Raw genomic sequence first — 15,942 nt, 5'->3', positions numbered from 1 at the left:
AGTATTTTGCTATTATATCTGACTGCCTTAATCATGATAAATACAGTGTACATGTATATTTACAGTATATTTTAGATTGTCTCCAAAACAAACTTGAATTACCAATTTCCAGTCTTCATATTTTCTCAGATGGCGCAACTTCACAGTTTAAGCAAGGTACACTTTATGTAACATCACATATTTTTTTGCAGCAGGAACAAACAACAACGTTTTTTGTTTTTTTTCAACTTCCCATGGTAAATGGGCTGCAGATGCAATTGGGGAAGAAGTAAAGAGGATGGCGAGGGAAGCTGTAATGGCTGGGAAGACTTCAATTCACTGTGCACATGAATTTGTCACATTTCTTCAAGAAAAGAAGACAAAACTTGTAGTAGCAGAAATCCCAATTTTCACCATAGAAGACGTGAAAGGAACACTAGATGAATGCTGGGTTAATAAACAACAAATTCCAAACACACACAATATTCACCATTTCAAAGTCATCTCTCAAAATGTCACTGAATACTCCAACTATACAGGATCCACTGAGAAATTTGTTCATTCCTTCTTGAAAAATCAGTGTTCTGGAAGTTACGAAGTAGCTATTACAAAACAGTGCTTTGGAAGTTGAGAAATATTATGCAGTATTTTATGATCAAACATTTTATATTGGCAGAATATTAACCATGGACAATGATGAAATATCGTTAGTTAACAGCTTTTTCTGGCCACGACCTAATGATATAGAAACTGTAAACAAGAAGTTTTAATTTTATGGTCCAGTTGAATTGCAGGGTGCTGGTCCTTTTGAAATTCCACATTTAAGAGAAATACAAAAACAATTTAAAGAAGCAAGCAGTGTAACATTGTCATACAGTATTAGCACAGTTTATATACCTTATTTCCTTTGTACAGTGTTTAAATAGTTTGTGTTACTTATTGTTAGTAGTTTTAGTGTTACTTTAACTAATTTCAGTTATATAGTAAAGAAAAACATTTTTCATAGTAGGAATATGTTAGTCTGTCGAGTTTATGAATATATTACAGAAGGTGTCAGTACGTTACCATACATGTTAGTCCGTTACCAAGCTTATTTTATTTTTTTCTGAACCACTGAATAAAACTGAAGCATTCAGATTTTGCTGTCTTACTGTACCACACCTTCCACTATTAATCATTGAAAAAGAGAAGTACTAAAGTGTCCAACTTTCAAAGAATTTTGTCAAAACCTTCAGTAATTTGAAACAGTGGGTTGACACATGTGTCAGTCCGTTACCATGCAATTTTTTAATATTTTCTCCATAGTCAGACAAAGTTGTGGAAAGTTTGTTAGTGGATTAAAAAGGACTCTTTTTGTTATCTAACATGGTGATGTTTTGGAAATTTAATATTGCATATCTGCCTAATTAAAAATTTAAAAAGCTGAGGAAAATCTTCTAAAGTGTCAGTCCGTTACATCTGGAATCGCTCAGGGATATTACGTATATAAATTACATATCCCTCCCCCAACCAAATATTAGCAACCAACCTCAAAAAATACCACCCTTATTATGGTTACCAGATCGCTATAAGGGGAATGTAGGACATGTTGCCCCAAAATGTAGGACACAAAACATTCTCAATAAATAATACGGAGCGAACGTAGAATATAGAGAATATCTCCAGTTTCATTAATAGTTATACTAACTAAATTTGGCCTTCTAATCACGAATCTGTTGTTAAAATGCGGGGATCACGTCTGGAAATCGTGAAAAATGCTGGGTAAATGTCTGTTATAGCGGAGACACATTTCTTCATTTTTACAGAAGAAACTACTTACGGAAATGAGTTTCTGTAGCATTTTGAAAGTTCGTGGAGGTATTTTCTCACCGTAGAATGCTGCACAACAAGAAATAAGCACTTTTGATATAATGAACTTGCATTTTGTACAAAGCGACAACATGATGCCATTGTTTCCATTATGTACCTACAGATGGCGCGAGCGTCGAAAGTCACGCAGTCTCGCCAGTGTTTCCAAACGTGCCTGTTTTTTTAAGAGATTTTTTTTAAACTATGCTTACTTAACCTAACCTTGCCGGAAATGGTCTGTTGGGCTACCGTGAATAGTTTTGGGGGCTATACGTCAATGGTTCATGGGGCTGTCCATCATTGGTGTGTGGGGCTATCCATCAATAGTTCGTGGGGATATCGTGAATGATTTTTGGGGCTATCTGTCAATGGTTTGTGATGACATAATGAACACCAAAGTAGGTATTTTTCGATTATGAAGGTTGAAACCCTGCATACCCACTCCAAATCGACAAAACACAAGCACGACACGTGATAATCCACAGCTGTGCGTGCCATATTGTATGTTCCACAACTGAAGAAAGGACCCAAAAGAATTACTCGTAATGTGAAAAATCGAAGTTATTTTCGTGTAAAAAGCATAATGGCACCTTCAACTATGTTCCGCAATACACAATTGGGGCACAATTGCGAACCATTTGAAACTGAAAATATCCGATAGAAATGTGTCTCCGATATAACAGACATTTACCAAAAGCTGATGTAAGTTGAGCATTTTTTTTTTTTTAAGCTGTATGACTTTGTTTTACGAACAAAATTTTAACTAAGCTTGCCTAACCTAACCAAACCTTACCGGAAATGGTTCGTGGGATTATCTGTCAATGTTTTGTGGGGCTACCCGTTCATAATTTAGTGATCAGAAGGCGAAAATTAACTCTAGCACTAGCTTCCTCACTGCCCAAGATGCCATTTTTCTAGAAGAACGCTGTTTGCCAAACCTACCTCTAATCTAAGCCCGCATTCCACATGCTCTTCTACCTCATCGTTCTCACTGTTGACGCAAAAACTAATGCTCTGCAAGTAATGAAGGACCAGTGTGGCAACGCTGTAGACAGCCCAACGTATGCCGAACGTCACTTGTTCATATCATCAAACATGGTTGTTATGTTTATGTATGGAGAATGATTGTGGTAATGAAGAACGTAATTTTGCAACATATATAGACGTAAGTGTAAAAACAAATGAAAGTTAGAAACCTGACGTGTTGTGGATGAGTGGTGAAATTCGTACCGGGTGTGGAAGATTCAGTGGATTTTTTAATTTAATTGAACAATGATCGTGAAGGAAGCAAAGGAATGTCGAAAATGTGGCAGTGAATGTAAGCTACTCGTTAAAAGGAATGGTCTGTGGGTATATACCTAATATGACGTGTCGTGGATGCGTGGTGAAATTCAGGTAAATTTTCCGTATCCTGGAAACTGATTTCTTCAAATTTAAAAGTTTGGGGCTCATTTGGGGGCAGATGACTCCGGCCAATTTCTAACATGCCTTTAACAGGGACTCTATAGAGAGAGCCGGGTAGCCGGAGTGGAGGTGGGGCCATGGTAGCGGTAGGGGGTGGAAGGTAAATTACACCAGGCGGAGCCCGGAATCAGTGGGAAATTTGAACTCAAAAATTTCAAACTAAAATAATTTTTTACTTTAAATTTCCCACCGATTCCGGGACTGATAGCTCCACGAAACATTTCAATTTTCTTCGTAAAACAATGCGAAAAAGTTTAAGAAAAAAAAATGGATCAGATGAGCATTGTTCACGGGTATTTCTTGGGTTCCGAAGGTTGAAACACTGCATAACGAATGAAAATCGACAAAACACAAGCACAACGCATGATTATGTAGGAATGTATATGCGCCATATTGTGTCTCAGGCAAGCGAAATGACTACAAGAAAGAAGTACTCGTAGTGTGAAAAATTGCAATTACTTTGATCAAAAAAACGTCAATACACCTTAAGGAATGTTCCGCGAAGCAGATAGGTAAGTACGAATGTCAAAAATTGACGAGACGAAGAGATTATAGGTGTCTGACGGATAGTAAATTTTTATCAAATGGTGTTTGTGGTCCCGAAATTTGCCCTCCCTGCATATGTGAAATGACTTGTATCCAGGAGTAGTTTTAATGTTTATTTTTGTAAAATGCTGGTATTGTACATGCGCAAGTAAACCTAGCATGCCAAATCTATAAATCGTCCAATGTGAATGCAAATGTTCTATCTCCAAATTGTAAACAAATAAGAGATATTTCGGCTGTGGTCTATTTAGAATGCAATTGTTTCATCTCTGCTATTATCTGATGCCTCCATACAACCAATATTGATATATTGAGAGTCTTTCTGGACCATGTACAGAATTTGGAAGCAGCTACGAGAATGTAAACTTCAACAGCCAATGAAAGCTTATGACAATTTCCTCAACCAACAACAAGTACCATCAGAGTATGAGATAAACCACTTGCATTCAAACCTCAGTCACTTTTGGGAACTACTTAGAAATAGTAGTGATCTTCGGTTCTTACTTTTGTTGTTAACAGACAAAAATGTTGAATAATAGTAGAATCAAAGTTTGATTCTTTTGACTATTGATTTCCCAAAATATGAATTATTTATTTTACAATGAGAAATTTATAATGAAATTGTTTCATCTCCATCTCATTTCCAGAATGCATTGTTCTGTCTGAAATTTCAACAATTAAGGTACTTTAGTATTATATGGACTACTTCATTTGTCTACATTAAATTATATTCCCTCGCAAACATGAGTCATTTAGGTTATGTTAGGACAGAAAAGAGATGGCCTGAAATAAGGTAGTTTGTATAATACTAAAGCACCATAATTAATTACAGCACAAGTACCTATCGAAACAAATACTTCTTTTTCGAGACACTTCAATATATCAGCCTTTGCAATGATACAAACTTTCAGTGCAATGGTGATAAAGAAATATATCATTTCAAACTTTAAAGGGCTCTCCTGAAAAAATGAAAAATTCTACATAGAACATTTACATTCTCAGTGGACGAAATGTCAAATCACTATAACCCATGGCGAAACACACTGTGAGGGCCCGGGCCTACCTATTGACTGCTGGCCAGATCATCCAACCAGTTTCTGGGTGACGTGTGGTCAGCGACAAACTCCCAGTTGATATTGTAGGTTTCCATGACCGGGTTACACTACTCATTTGTAGCTCCTCAATTTCCTCATGATGGTGGGTGGCTAGCGGTCCCAAACACTGGCGGAAATCTCAGATGAAAGTTGTTACGCTTTCCCCAGGAGCCTTGGACCTACGAATGTCCCGTAGCCGGAGCCCAAATCATGCCCGTAGCCAGGAATTCTTAGTAGGGGGGGCGAAGCCAATCCTAGAGGGGGCAAACTTTCAATATATTGTGTTGCATCGACAGATATAGTAGGGTACAGAGGGGCACTTGCCTCCCTCCTCCAAAAGTGATAAGTAACAGTAAAGGGATGATATCTTGAAACTCCAACGAACAAAAAAAGTTCGAGCAACATCAAATAACAATATTTCAATAATAACCTTTCGGACTACCAAAGAATACAAATATAAAGTTTAACATAAATAGGCTAATCGGGACTCCAAATTTCATTCTAAGATTTATTTTCAGGTTAGTATAGCAAAAGAAAACTGTTCAGCTTTCGGAAAATTCTCACGTCTGTTTTCATGTGGGTCTATTTGAAGAATGGGCATAATTGCTGCAGAATCAATAACACCCGCCTTAATCCGGCCCTGATAACACACTACGGAGCCAGGGGTTCGAGCCTGGGCATGAGTGTTCTTTGTGAGCAGAGGCGAAACCACAAATTTTTATCTCGAGAGGGGGGGTGAAGTACCAGGACAAACGTGCCAATAATAATAATAGTATTACAGTGGTGGTAGTGGTAGTAATAATAGTAGCATTAAAATCCGTTATTATTGTCGTAAATCATGGAAAAGGGGGTAGAAGTCGGTGATAAAGCATTTGTGTTTGAACAAATGATTTGAAATATTTTTCCAACACGTTCAGTTTCATATTAGCTACAGCTAGTAATGGAAAACAAGCACACAAACTGTATTTTTGAAAGACAGAATATGCATGACGAACATTATTCTTTTTGTACATATGACACGTATAACTTTCATGTACAACATATATTTTACACATTTGCAACATGGAGCAACGTAAAATAAGAAAACACATGTTAATGCTAAATTGTGCACGTATTCAAAGTTTCTTTAATATAATATATATAACAGTTGGGCTGAAAAGTTCGTAGGCTAACATAGTAAAAAAAAATTTTTTGACAAAATTCGATTTTATTATTCAATATAGTTGCCTTCGAGGGCGATACAACGATTATAGCGGTCATACAATTTTTCGATGCCATTTTTATAGTACGATTTCTCTTTAGCCTCAAAATAGGCCTCAGTTTCGGCGATTACCTCTTCATCAGTGCTAAATTTCTTTCCAGCGAGCATTTTTTTAAGGTCTGCAAACAGGAAAAAGTCACTGGGGGCCAGATCTGGAGAATATGGTGGATGGGGAAGCAATTCGTAGTCTAATTCATATAATTTTGCCATCGTTTTCATTGATTTGTGACACGGTGAATTGTCGATTGTGACCACGCGCAGCACCCATTTTGCACACAGCTTTCGCATGTTCAAATATTCATGCACAATATGTCCAACACGTTCCTTTGATATTTTTAAAGTCTCAGCTTTCTCGATCAACTTCACTTTACGATCATTTAAAAGTATTTTGTGGACTTTTGTGATGTTTTCGTCGGTAACAGCCTCTTTGGGGCGTCCACTGCGTGCATCGTCTTCGATGCTCATTTCGCCTCGTTTAAATTTAGCAAACCACTTCTCAACGGTTGATTTTCCTGGTGCAGAGTCCGAAAAATGTTTATCAAGCCAAGCCTTGGCTTCAACAGTATTTTTTTTCGCCAAAAAGCAATGCTTTATTAACACACGAAATTCTTTTTTATTCATTTTTTTCACAATAACAAAAGCTGCTTCACTCACAATGCTATATCTCACGAACTAATTATCCGGCAGCTGTGAAATTTATACACGTATCTTTTGAAGGTTAGTACTAAGTAAAAATCACATGGATTTAATTCTAGTAACGCCATCTATGAGTCAGCCTACGAACTTTTCAGCCCAACTGTTATATATATATATATATATATATATATATATATAATTTATTATTTAAATACATTAAATGCTCAATTCCTCCGCCAAATTGTCTCTCAAATGTGTGTGCTCCTTTTTCTCAAAAGAATTGTTCATGCATTTAAGCAGCAACAACCTGAAGTATATATATCTGGCCTTACTTCTCTCTCGGGTAATTTAGAATGCATTACAGAAAAGAATCGTATTGGCATCGAAGCGAGCAGGAAAATCTTTAGATCCAAATATTTGCAAACTGAAAACAATATTTATTTAATAGGGTGCATATAATTTCACGGGGCACCATGGCATACTCTTTAACTTTTCTTTATCTCATTTAGATCGTTTTGGCTCCCATGGCTGACTCCCGCCGCCCCCTACCTATAGCTCTGAACTTGGACTGTAAGGATAGCAGACATTGTTACTGCGAGCAAGAAAATTTTACGAAATGTACTTTTATTTGTATAAAATTTGAAATCGAGGGTGCAATTGCCCCTCTGTGCCCCCTGCAAGTGCCCTTAGCCATCTGGAAAAAAAGTGCAAGAAACACTTGAAAATTAATTCCATTTGTCCTGCTATTCTTAGATTCTGCTAATCATGTTTCTTTACTTCAATGTTTACCCCCCCCCCCCCCCCTAGATTGGACTTCCATCCAAGATTGGAGGCACAATGCCCCTGCTCCCTGTGGTTGCAGCACTGTTTGTGAGTGTCTCTTCATCAATTTCACGTCATGGCGCATTGTCACGATTAGCTAGATGTGGCAGAAAAGCAACGCTAAGTAACAAAATTCAAATATCCACTCCCTCTCTATATCACATGAATCCCCAAAAGGTAGACTTGGGAAACAAAAAATTATGCAGTTCAAACTTCATAGCAACACATCCAAGAAAAACATCCAAATACATTAGGCACCTTTAATACAAGACTACTCAAAATGTCTGAATCTGGAAGGGAATTTTTCCCCACAATCCTGATACGACATTATACGGAATCCCCCACACCTTCATAAATCACAAAATCAATAAATGTCTTTGTTATGTTGCTAGAATAATACAGGATATAATTGTAAAGATTAGTGAGAATTCCAGGTAGGAATGTGTTTTGTATTTTTCACAGGGGGGGCAAGGCATTGTCTCAGGGGGGGCAACTGCCCTCCCTCTAGCTACGGGCCTGGCCCAAATCATGATGCCTTGCACCACAAGTCTGTGGTGCAGGACAATGTTGAATCACTAACACCATAAAACCTGCTAAGAACTTCATCCTCATTGTCACAGTTAACTCCAAGATGTAAATTTGTGGTATAAAATAATTAAAGCAATGACAAGGATAAAGTATTAACAACATTTAATGTAGCATCCGCAACATACTTCTTAAAACCTTCCTAGCAGCGAATGATTTAAGAGATTCAGGAAATAAACAAAGCCAGTCTGAGATAAGAAGCAAGAGCTGTTTGTTGGGAGGAAAAGGAAAATCTGATCAGGGACAAGGAATTTGGACTTGGCTGGTGATTGTGTACCAAAATATTGAGATACAGGTACGTAATAGCACCCTATTGCCCTTCCACCTAACTCTGGACCACTTGTAACTGTGCACTTCAATCTATGATGATTGACATTTGCTCTTGAAAGCTTGGAAGCCTATCAGGAACTTATCTAGCCAATATCTGATGAGAATCTCTTCAATGAATATGCCTAAGAACAACATATTAATTCTTTAAAAATATATAAAGAACTATAGATACATACCATCAGTTCATTCCTTTCATGCTACATGCTTGCAAGGTTAAGCGCATCAACTAGCACACTACAAACACACTGACACTAATATTCCACTTTCCGCACCCATCCTCATTTTTAACCAACTCTGTTTTAGGAATGATTTTATTATGTTTACATGAATTATTAATTCTCTTATCTCTGTTTTAATGTATTCTTCTCTCTCATCAAATTTGGATAAGCAAAAAGATAGTAAAAACTATAGAAATTAGTTTTGTAAAACCATAATTTTGGCACTAAATTAATCTTTTCACCCCTTCTCTCCAATGAAATATTCTGACTAAATGCCTGTTGTAATGTAATGTAAAGATTACAGCAAGAAACATTTTAGAATGCCAGAAATGCTGTGTTGATTGTGATAACCTTTACATTGCAATATTCATGAATAAAATAGTACAGACAATGAAGTATATCATGTACATCATTCAATAGAAATGTTTGTGGAATCATTTCAGTAAAGTACAAACTACAATTTAAATTCTACAATGATTATTCTGAATTTCATCTTAATACTGAAATATCAGCATAATATCAATTCCCAAGAAGAAGGAAGGGCCTTGCAAATTTACCCTAAGAAACTTGTTAACACTAGAACGAGGAAATAAACCATCTTAGTGCATCATTTTGAGCACCATAAGTTTTTAATGCAATTTTGAAATGAAAGCTACAACATGAAGAGAGAAAAACATTTTACTGTATTGTAGTACTTTATTTTTGCACACACTACACAGTCGACATGGCATCTGACTAGCATGCAAGAGACCCGGGTTCGATCCCTGGTGTGGGGGAACTGGAATTTTTTCCACCTGTTCAAACGGCTCCGACACCCACCCAGCTTCGTATAAAGTGAGTACCTGGAGGAAACTCTGGGGGGTAAAGGCTGCCAGAAGCATGGTGATGATCACATCACCCCCCCCCCCCCCCCCCACCTTCGGCTGTGAAGAAATTGTTGGTCCCTAACTCCAGACCACCTATACGCCTTCATGGTTTGGTACAAAGCACAGGGGAGCACTTGACTTACTCTCTACACACTCTCTACATTTTATTTTCTAAACTTCTGTCAGCAGTGCAAATTTGACGGTCTTTATTTAGTCTTTTCTTTCGAGACGTCTTTTCGTCGATACACAATTATCTGAATAGCTCCTTGAGGCGATCTCTTGACATTGTGTTTCGGAAGAATCTGACTGCCCAGCTTTGAGACTACATATTCTCAACTAATATTCACCTTGCACAGTGAAAGCCCCTCACATACATCAGAGAGATTGCAGCTTCTAGTTCCTTCAACGTTAGGGTACATTCGTTTGTTCCAAGCTGACGTGTGCCTGTTAGGGTACATTCGTTTGTTCCAAGCTGACGTGTGCCTCTAGTTCTGTACACGTCAGAACTATACGCAACATGGCTTCATCAAACAGTAGGCGAAAAACGCTTGAAACTTCCCCTTCACAAATACTTCTATTGGCGTAGCTTGTAGGATCACCTTGTACTTTCAGTACATTTATGGCAGCTTCTCTGCCAGCCACGGGATCATTACCTGTGACGATCTCCCAAACCGAAGTGTATTTTCCAAACTATGTCTTCCTTACACCAGCCTGTGCAACTCCTGCTTCTTCTTCGGTGTGTGAAGACATTCTTGCCGCTGTCTGAAGGACCATGGCGTCTTCTTAGTCACTCACCACTGCCTGCTCATTGGAAGATGATGGCAGAGGATGAGACAATATTTTTGGATCCGACCCTTCTGAATCTTCACTCAAAAACCCTCTTCTTCCTCAGATTGCTCGAGAAACTGCCCAATTACCCCCCGACATCCTATCAAGACGAGTACTGACTTGTGAATGAAAGTTCGAAGAACAAAGGAACATTGATAGCTCTAATCGCGACAATTTCATATTGAAAACAAAGCTGCGAGCAACAACCGTTGCATGCAATCAAACATGTTACAGAGAGAGAGCAGCTGTCGAAAATAACAATAACATGAGAGTGCAATGGCACTTTAACCAATGGATTTCTTATGCCATTCAAAATGACTGCTCGTTGTCGTTCTAGGGTAATGACCTCCCATTGCCCCCTAGTTTTAGAAAATTGTTAAAACTAATTACACTCGTCAAAAGAAGGTATGAAATAATAAAACGTCAAGTTCTTTCAGAATTTTTGCGTTGAACTTAAAAAAATGTGGGGGAAAGAGAATTGAAAGCAGTCAAAATAACCACTTCTAATGTTAATGGTCCTGAACGTAAAATACTTTTACAGGGTCATAAATTTGCCAAGTTTTCATGTCCCCCCCCCCCCAAATCTTTGTAGTCCAATAGCTTTAACTTATACTACTTAAGAAGTATAAGTGGTAATAATCATAAGTTGTAGTGTACATTCCACAAAGGAATGAGGTATAGCAGGTAGAAATATGGAAAAAATAGCATATTGCATTGTATATATTTTTTCAACTTTACACTGCATCAAGAGGGTTTCTCTGTATTGTATCTTGCAGGTTCCTAAAAAGCTAATGCAGCCACATGACAAATTTGCTCAATGTGATCGATGCCCACTACTTTGTGTTGCCATCTCAAGGAAATGTCTACTCTCTCACAAGGCTTTGCATGTCGGAAGGAATAAACAAAATCCTAGTGGCATCACTTAGGCGCAAAATCTTCTCGTTTGAGTTCATAGAAGATGCCGAAGGATTTCTGAAGCCAGCTGTGAAGGAAGTTCTTTTCACGTACATTCCTAGTATGTATTCATAATTTAATTTAGCATAGAGTCTACGTATGTAGTTGCATGATGATAGTTTATTTATGTTAAGAACATGCTAGATTGATTGATTTGGTTTACTTCAGTTTTCTGCCACTTTTTGACTAATTGCAAAGATGAAGATGAGTTATCGATATGATGAATTGATGACTACATGTAACACTCCCAGGCCGGTATTTGAACCCAGAACCACTGGCATCGTAGCATGCTGTGCTAATCACTCTGCCACGGAGGATGGCAAGAAAAATATGCTAGAAACTACGAACATTGGCTATTAAGAAAAAGTAAGGATATATAATGAATTCCAACAAGGATTGTGGCAATGGCTACCAAAATTAATAGAAAATTACTTAAAACAGCTTCGCGGAAAACTTGAGTACCTGTATTATCTATTACCTCGTCTCTCATTCCCATAGTACGAATATATTTATATATATATATATATATATATATATATATATATAAAATCATGTATATTGTCATTTGATGTACATATGATACACTACTTTTCACTACAGTTACCACCATTGTAGCACTTCTCAGCGTTGTTAATACCCCTGTCGTAGCAGGACACTAATTTTTGTATCCCTTCATCATAGAATGGTGTTGTCTGTGATGCAAACCATGTGCTGATTGCTTCTTTGATGTAGTTGTGATCTTGAACTTCAGGCCAGCAATAAAGATTTCAGATGCAGGAATGCATGAAAATCACCTGGCGTAAAGTCAAGAAGTCATCGTCTTGCTCACTGTATCGTATGGCCTTCCAGTTAGTTCACTTTGTGTTTACCCGTATAATACGCACATTGGCTTATGTGGTAATTTTATATTGATATCGCAAGACCTCTCAAGACCACCTGACTTAATTCAGAACCTTTTTTCAATGAATGTGCCAAACTGTTACGACATAGGATCAACCAGATTTCTAATCTGCAGTGTCTGATTTTATCTCTTTACCAGGAAAGCTTAAGTAGTCATAAAAATGTCACTATTATATGCTGTGGGTCTTCAACATTGTAACTAACCTAGAAAATAACTACAATACCTTGCGTTTGTTATCCTCTAAATTTTTGGACCAACGTTATTCCTTCTAAATGGCTGAATGGATTATTAACAAGACATGGTAAAAGATATGGAAGGATCAACTTTGATCTGAAAGTATTCAGAGGGTAACAAAAGGAAGGTGCTATGTTATAGCTTTGTCTGGATTAATGGTGGTAATAAGAATACATGTAGTATCTTTGTGTTGCCCTCTTACACTTTTTCTTTTTCTTTAGGTGGAGCTGAAATAATATCAATCGATGCATTTAATAAGTCTGATACCAGTAATGACTTTGTGATAGGAATTACAATTATTAAGGTTTGTACTTTCTATCAGCGTGTGTAAAATATGTATAAGTACATTGTCAATGTTAGTTTTATGTTAATGCTTTCTTACTATTTTTGAAAAAATTATATCAGTTATCCCTAGTAAATATATCAGGTTGGTAAGAAAATAGTGGCTCAAAAGATGCCCACATTCCACACCAGCAAGCTGAGAGAAGAGTGAAACCCAGGGCTGGTAATGCATGACTCATGCTGCATAGAATCGTGTGTTTTGGTTTGCGAAAACCGACCAAGACACTGGAATGCTTGCAGTGAGTTATACTGCTCTACGACTTAAAAAACAACACTCCTGCTGCAGAATGGTTTCAGATGTTGTGTATCATATTTGATGATGGTTGCAACTGTCCCCAGTGTGGAGCAATTTGTTGCAATATTTTAAATAAAATTAACTTTTCAAATGTTACTTATCACATTAGTATATTCACAATTTTTTACGGTCACTATAGTAACGAATAACAAACAAAATAACATCAAAATTGAACAGAGTAGCACAACAGAATTTTCTTCATTCTTTTCAGATTATGCTCAAAACTAAATAACAAAATATAATTGTAAAATGTCTTTGAATTAAAGAACTGTTGCATGGTGACATCTCTAAATGGACCTGGTACAGATAGTATGCAAAGTTTTAAACAGGTGATCATAATGTGGAAAATCAATGAATGTCCTGCAGAACTGGATCAGGAATACATAAAAGCACTTACAAGAAGATGGGGAACAATTCTCCCAGGTACCAATACAGGTACTTCAGGTGACACTCCACAGTGATTACTGGAGTACTGCATGTGACCACTTTCGCTTGCTCATACTCGATCGAATCCCACATGCTCAAGTGTGATACGCTCGAGTATATAGAATATCAAATATTATTACAATATGACAATAATCATACAGATATATATGTAGAAATCGTCCTCTTAGTTTCAGCCCATAATCATCTATTCATTTTCATATATTGCTATGTATTTGTAAGATAGACTAAAGTACATTTTAACATGAAGATGATGCCTTTGTTTCACTTCACGATCCATATTTGAAGCCCATCACTACAGACAAATTACGGTTTAGGGCTTTGAGTGTGTATCGATCATTTGCCTGTTCGACCATTATTCGCTTGAGTGAAGAAACTGTCAATTCCGTAAGCCATCTAACGTCGTCCATTCGAACTTTTAGACGATCAAGCAAAAAGGCCTCGATGCAGCACTTTAGTGCTTACACATCTGCACAAACTTACCTACATGTGTAAATTGGACAAATAGGTACCATGCTCCCTCTGCTCAGCAAAAACTCGACCCGAACAGGAAACTGCTCTGTATTTTGTAGTTGTGCAGGGGTGTCGAGCATTATGAGCTGCTGCCATTTAATCAAGTGGTTAGTTCTGCTATATTCTGCCAGTAACTATACCAGCAAAACACGCAGCTTTATGGAGAAGGGAACCACCATTGGTGAACTGGTGAGGTGTTATTCTGTACCAGGATCATACAAGACCCATTTGTCATTGCAAACCCAACAGAACTTCAGCTTGATTGGGAACATCTTGGGTCACCTTTCATAGTCAACATATTGTGTTGTTGCCCACTTCATTTATGTTCTATCTATTTCCTACCATGGCAGGACTAGTTGATTGATTTCCATTATTTACCGGAACAATAATAAATCCAACTCATTTCAATATTGATTGGAAGCATGATTCCATCAGACAAATGCATCTTCTGAAGTCTGACCACTTTCCTCTCTGGGAAAAACATTCACTAATGCACTCCTCGCCAACTTTCTTGTGGTCCTACCAGTAATGATGTGATGGCATCTGCAGACTTGCTGATCTTTGGGAGGATTATGTTTCATAACATGGTGAATTCTTAGGGTGTTTGTTGGTGGTGTATTTCCATGCTATTTTCCATTATTTCCTTACCACTCTGATAATAAAAAAATGATTCTTAATTATTCCTTTTTACAGTCCAGTCCTGTGACTTAAAAAATCAAATGGCAGAATGATAATTTAGAAAACTTTTGATGTCACTATGTTGTAATTATAAAACAACTTGTAAAATACAAATTTGTATTTTTATTAGTTCTATATCAATGCCAATGTATTGGAATATGCCAATATACCAGTGATATTAGTATTGAAAAGTTCAGTGATTATTTATTCACAGATACCAGTCAATACTTATCCAAGGTTCTACTGTATTAATCAATATTCCGGACAAGTTTTAACAGTTACAATTTTCAAGCATCTTGTATCTTTGAGAATGTGGAAGAGTTTCAGTATCTTTTTATAGATGTATCAGCGCATGCCTAATTATTTATAAATATTTTGAGGAAAATGTGAAACTTGAGAATTTAATAGAATGTATTGAAATGATTGTTATTTTGTTCGCAGTCAAGTGGGGACAATTCCCCAGAAACCTACCTCAATATTTATTCAGACTGGGAACCAAGTTCGGAATTTAATTTGGATAGTGTAGCACAAAACTGCCTCTCACTAGAGCTACATTTTGTTCCTTACCACTTGTATCACACAGAACTCCCAGTGGAAGCTAAAGATAATCCAAGCAGGGAGGTAAGTGAACATGTTTTAATGTACAACATTGAGCTGAAGCATACAAGGTCAAAGGATGTTTAGGCCATCCTTGTTTCTTCCTGCAGTTTTATTTTTTATTTGATTTTCCAAAAATTGAGAAGTGTATTTTTCTTGCACGTTTTGTCATGAAATTATGCAAAATAAAATCTTAAGCACGAAATTTTCACTAATTTTGCCAACAACACATTTCCTAAGTCTGGATTATACTTTGTTTTACCCAAAATCTGAGAACATTGTTTAGTTCTTTGGCAAAAATGTAAGATGAAAAATAGACTTCTTGAAGAAGAAAATATTCTACAGGGTGGTCCATATGTCTTGTTACCCCCATAATTTTACATAACTTGATAATTATACAACTTTATAATAATACAATATAATATAATGAAGTGTAAGGTAGCCATTCATTCCATATGTCGTGTGACACCAACAATTGTACATAATTTTATATTATGATAATAACAA

The 15,942-nt window shown here is 37.0% G+C and overlaps 1 protein-coding gene across 1 annotated transcript in view; it reads left to right on the top strand.

Moving 5' to 3' along the window:
* LOC145985050 (KICSTOR complex protein kaptin-like) overlaps positions 1-15,942 on the top strand; it is a 67,007-nt gene that overhangs the window by 3,487 nt on the left and 47,578 nt on the right. The window contains exons 2-4 of the mRNA XM_083118571.1: positions 11,254-11,492; positions 12,788-12,870; positions 15,280-15,459. Coding sequence (XP_082974697.1) covers positions 11,279-11,492; positions 12,788-12,870; positions 15,280-15,459 — 477 coding nt within the window. The 5' untranslated portion in view covers positions 11,254-11,278. The remainder of the gene's footprint in view (positions 1-11,253; positions 11,493-12,787; positions 12,871-15,279; positions 15,460-15,942) is intronic.

The sequence above is a fragment of the Lepisma saccharinum genome, chromosome 3, assembly GCF_977018435.1.
Source record: "Lepisma saccharinum chromosome 3, izLepSacc3.1, whole genome shotgun sequence".
Classification (NCBI taxonomy): domain Eukaryota; kingdom Metazoa; phylum Arthropoda; class Insecta; order Zygentoma; family Lepismatidae; genus Lepisma; species Lepisma saccharinum.
This window is presented reverse-complemented; position numbering and strand designations above follow the sequence as displayed.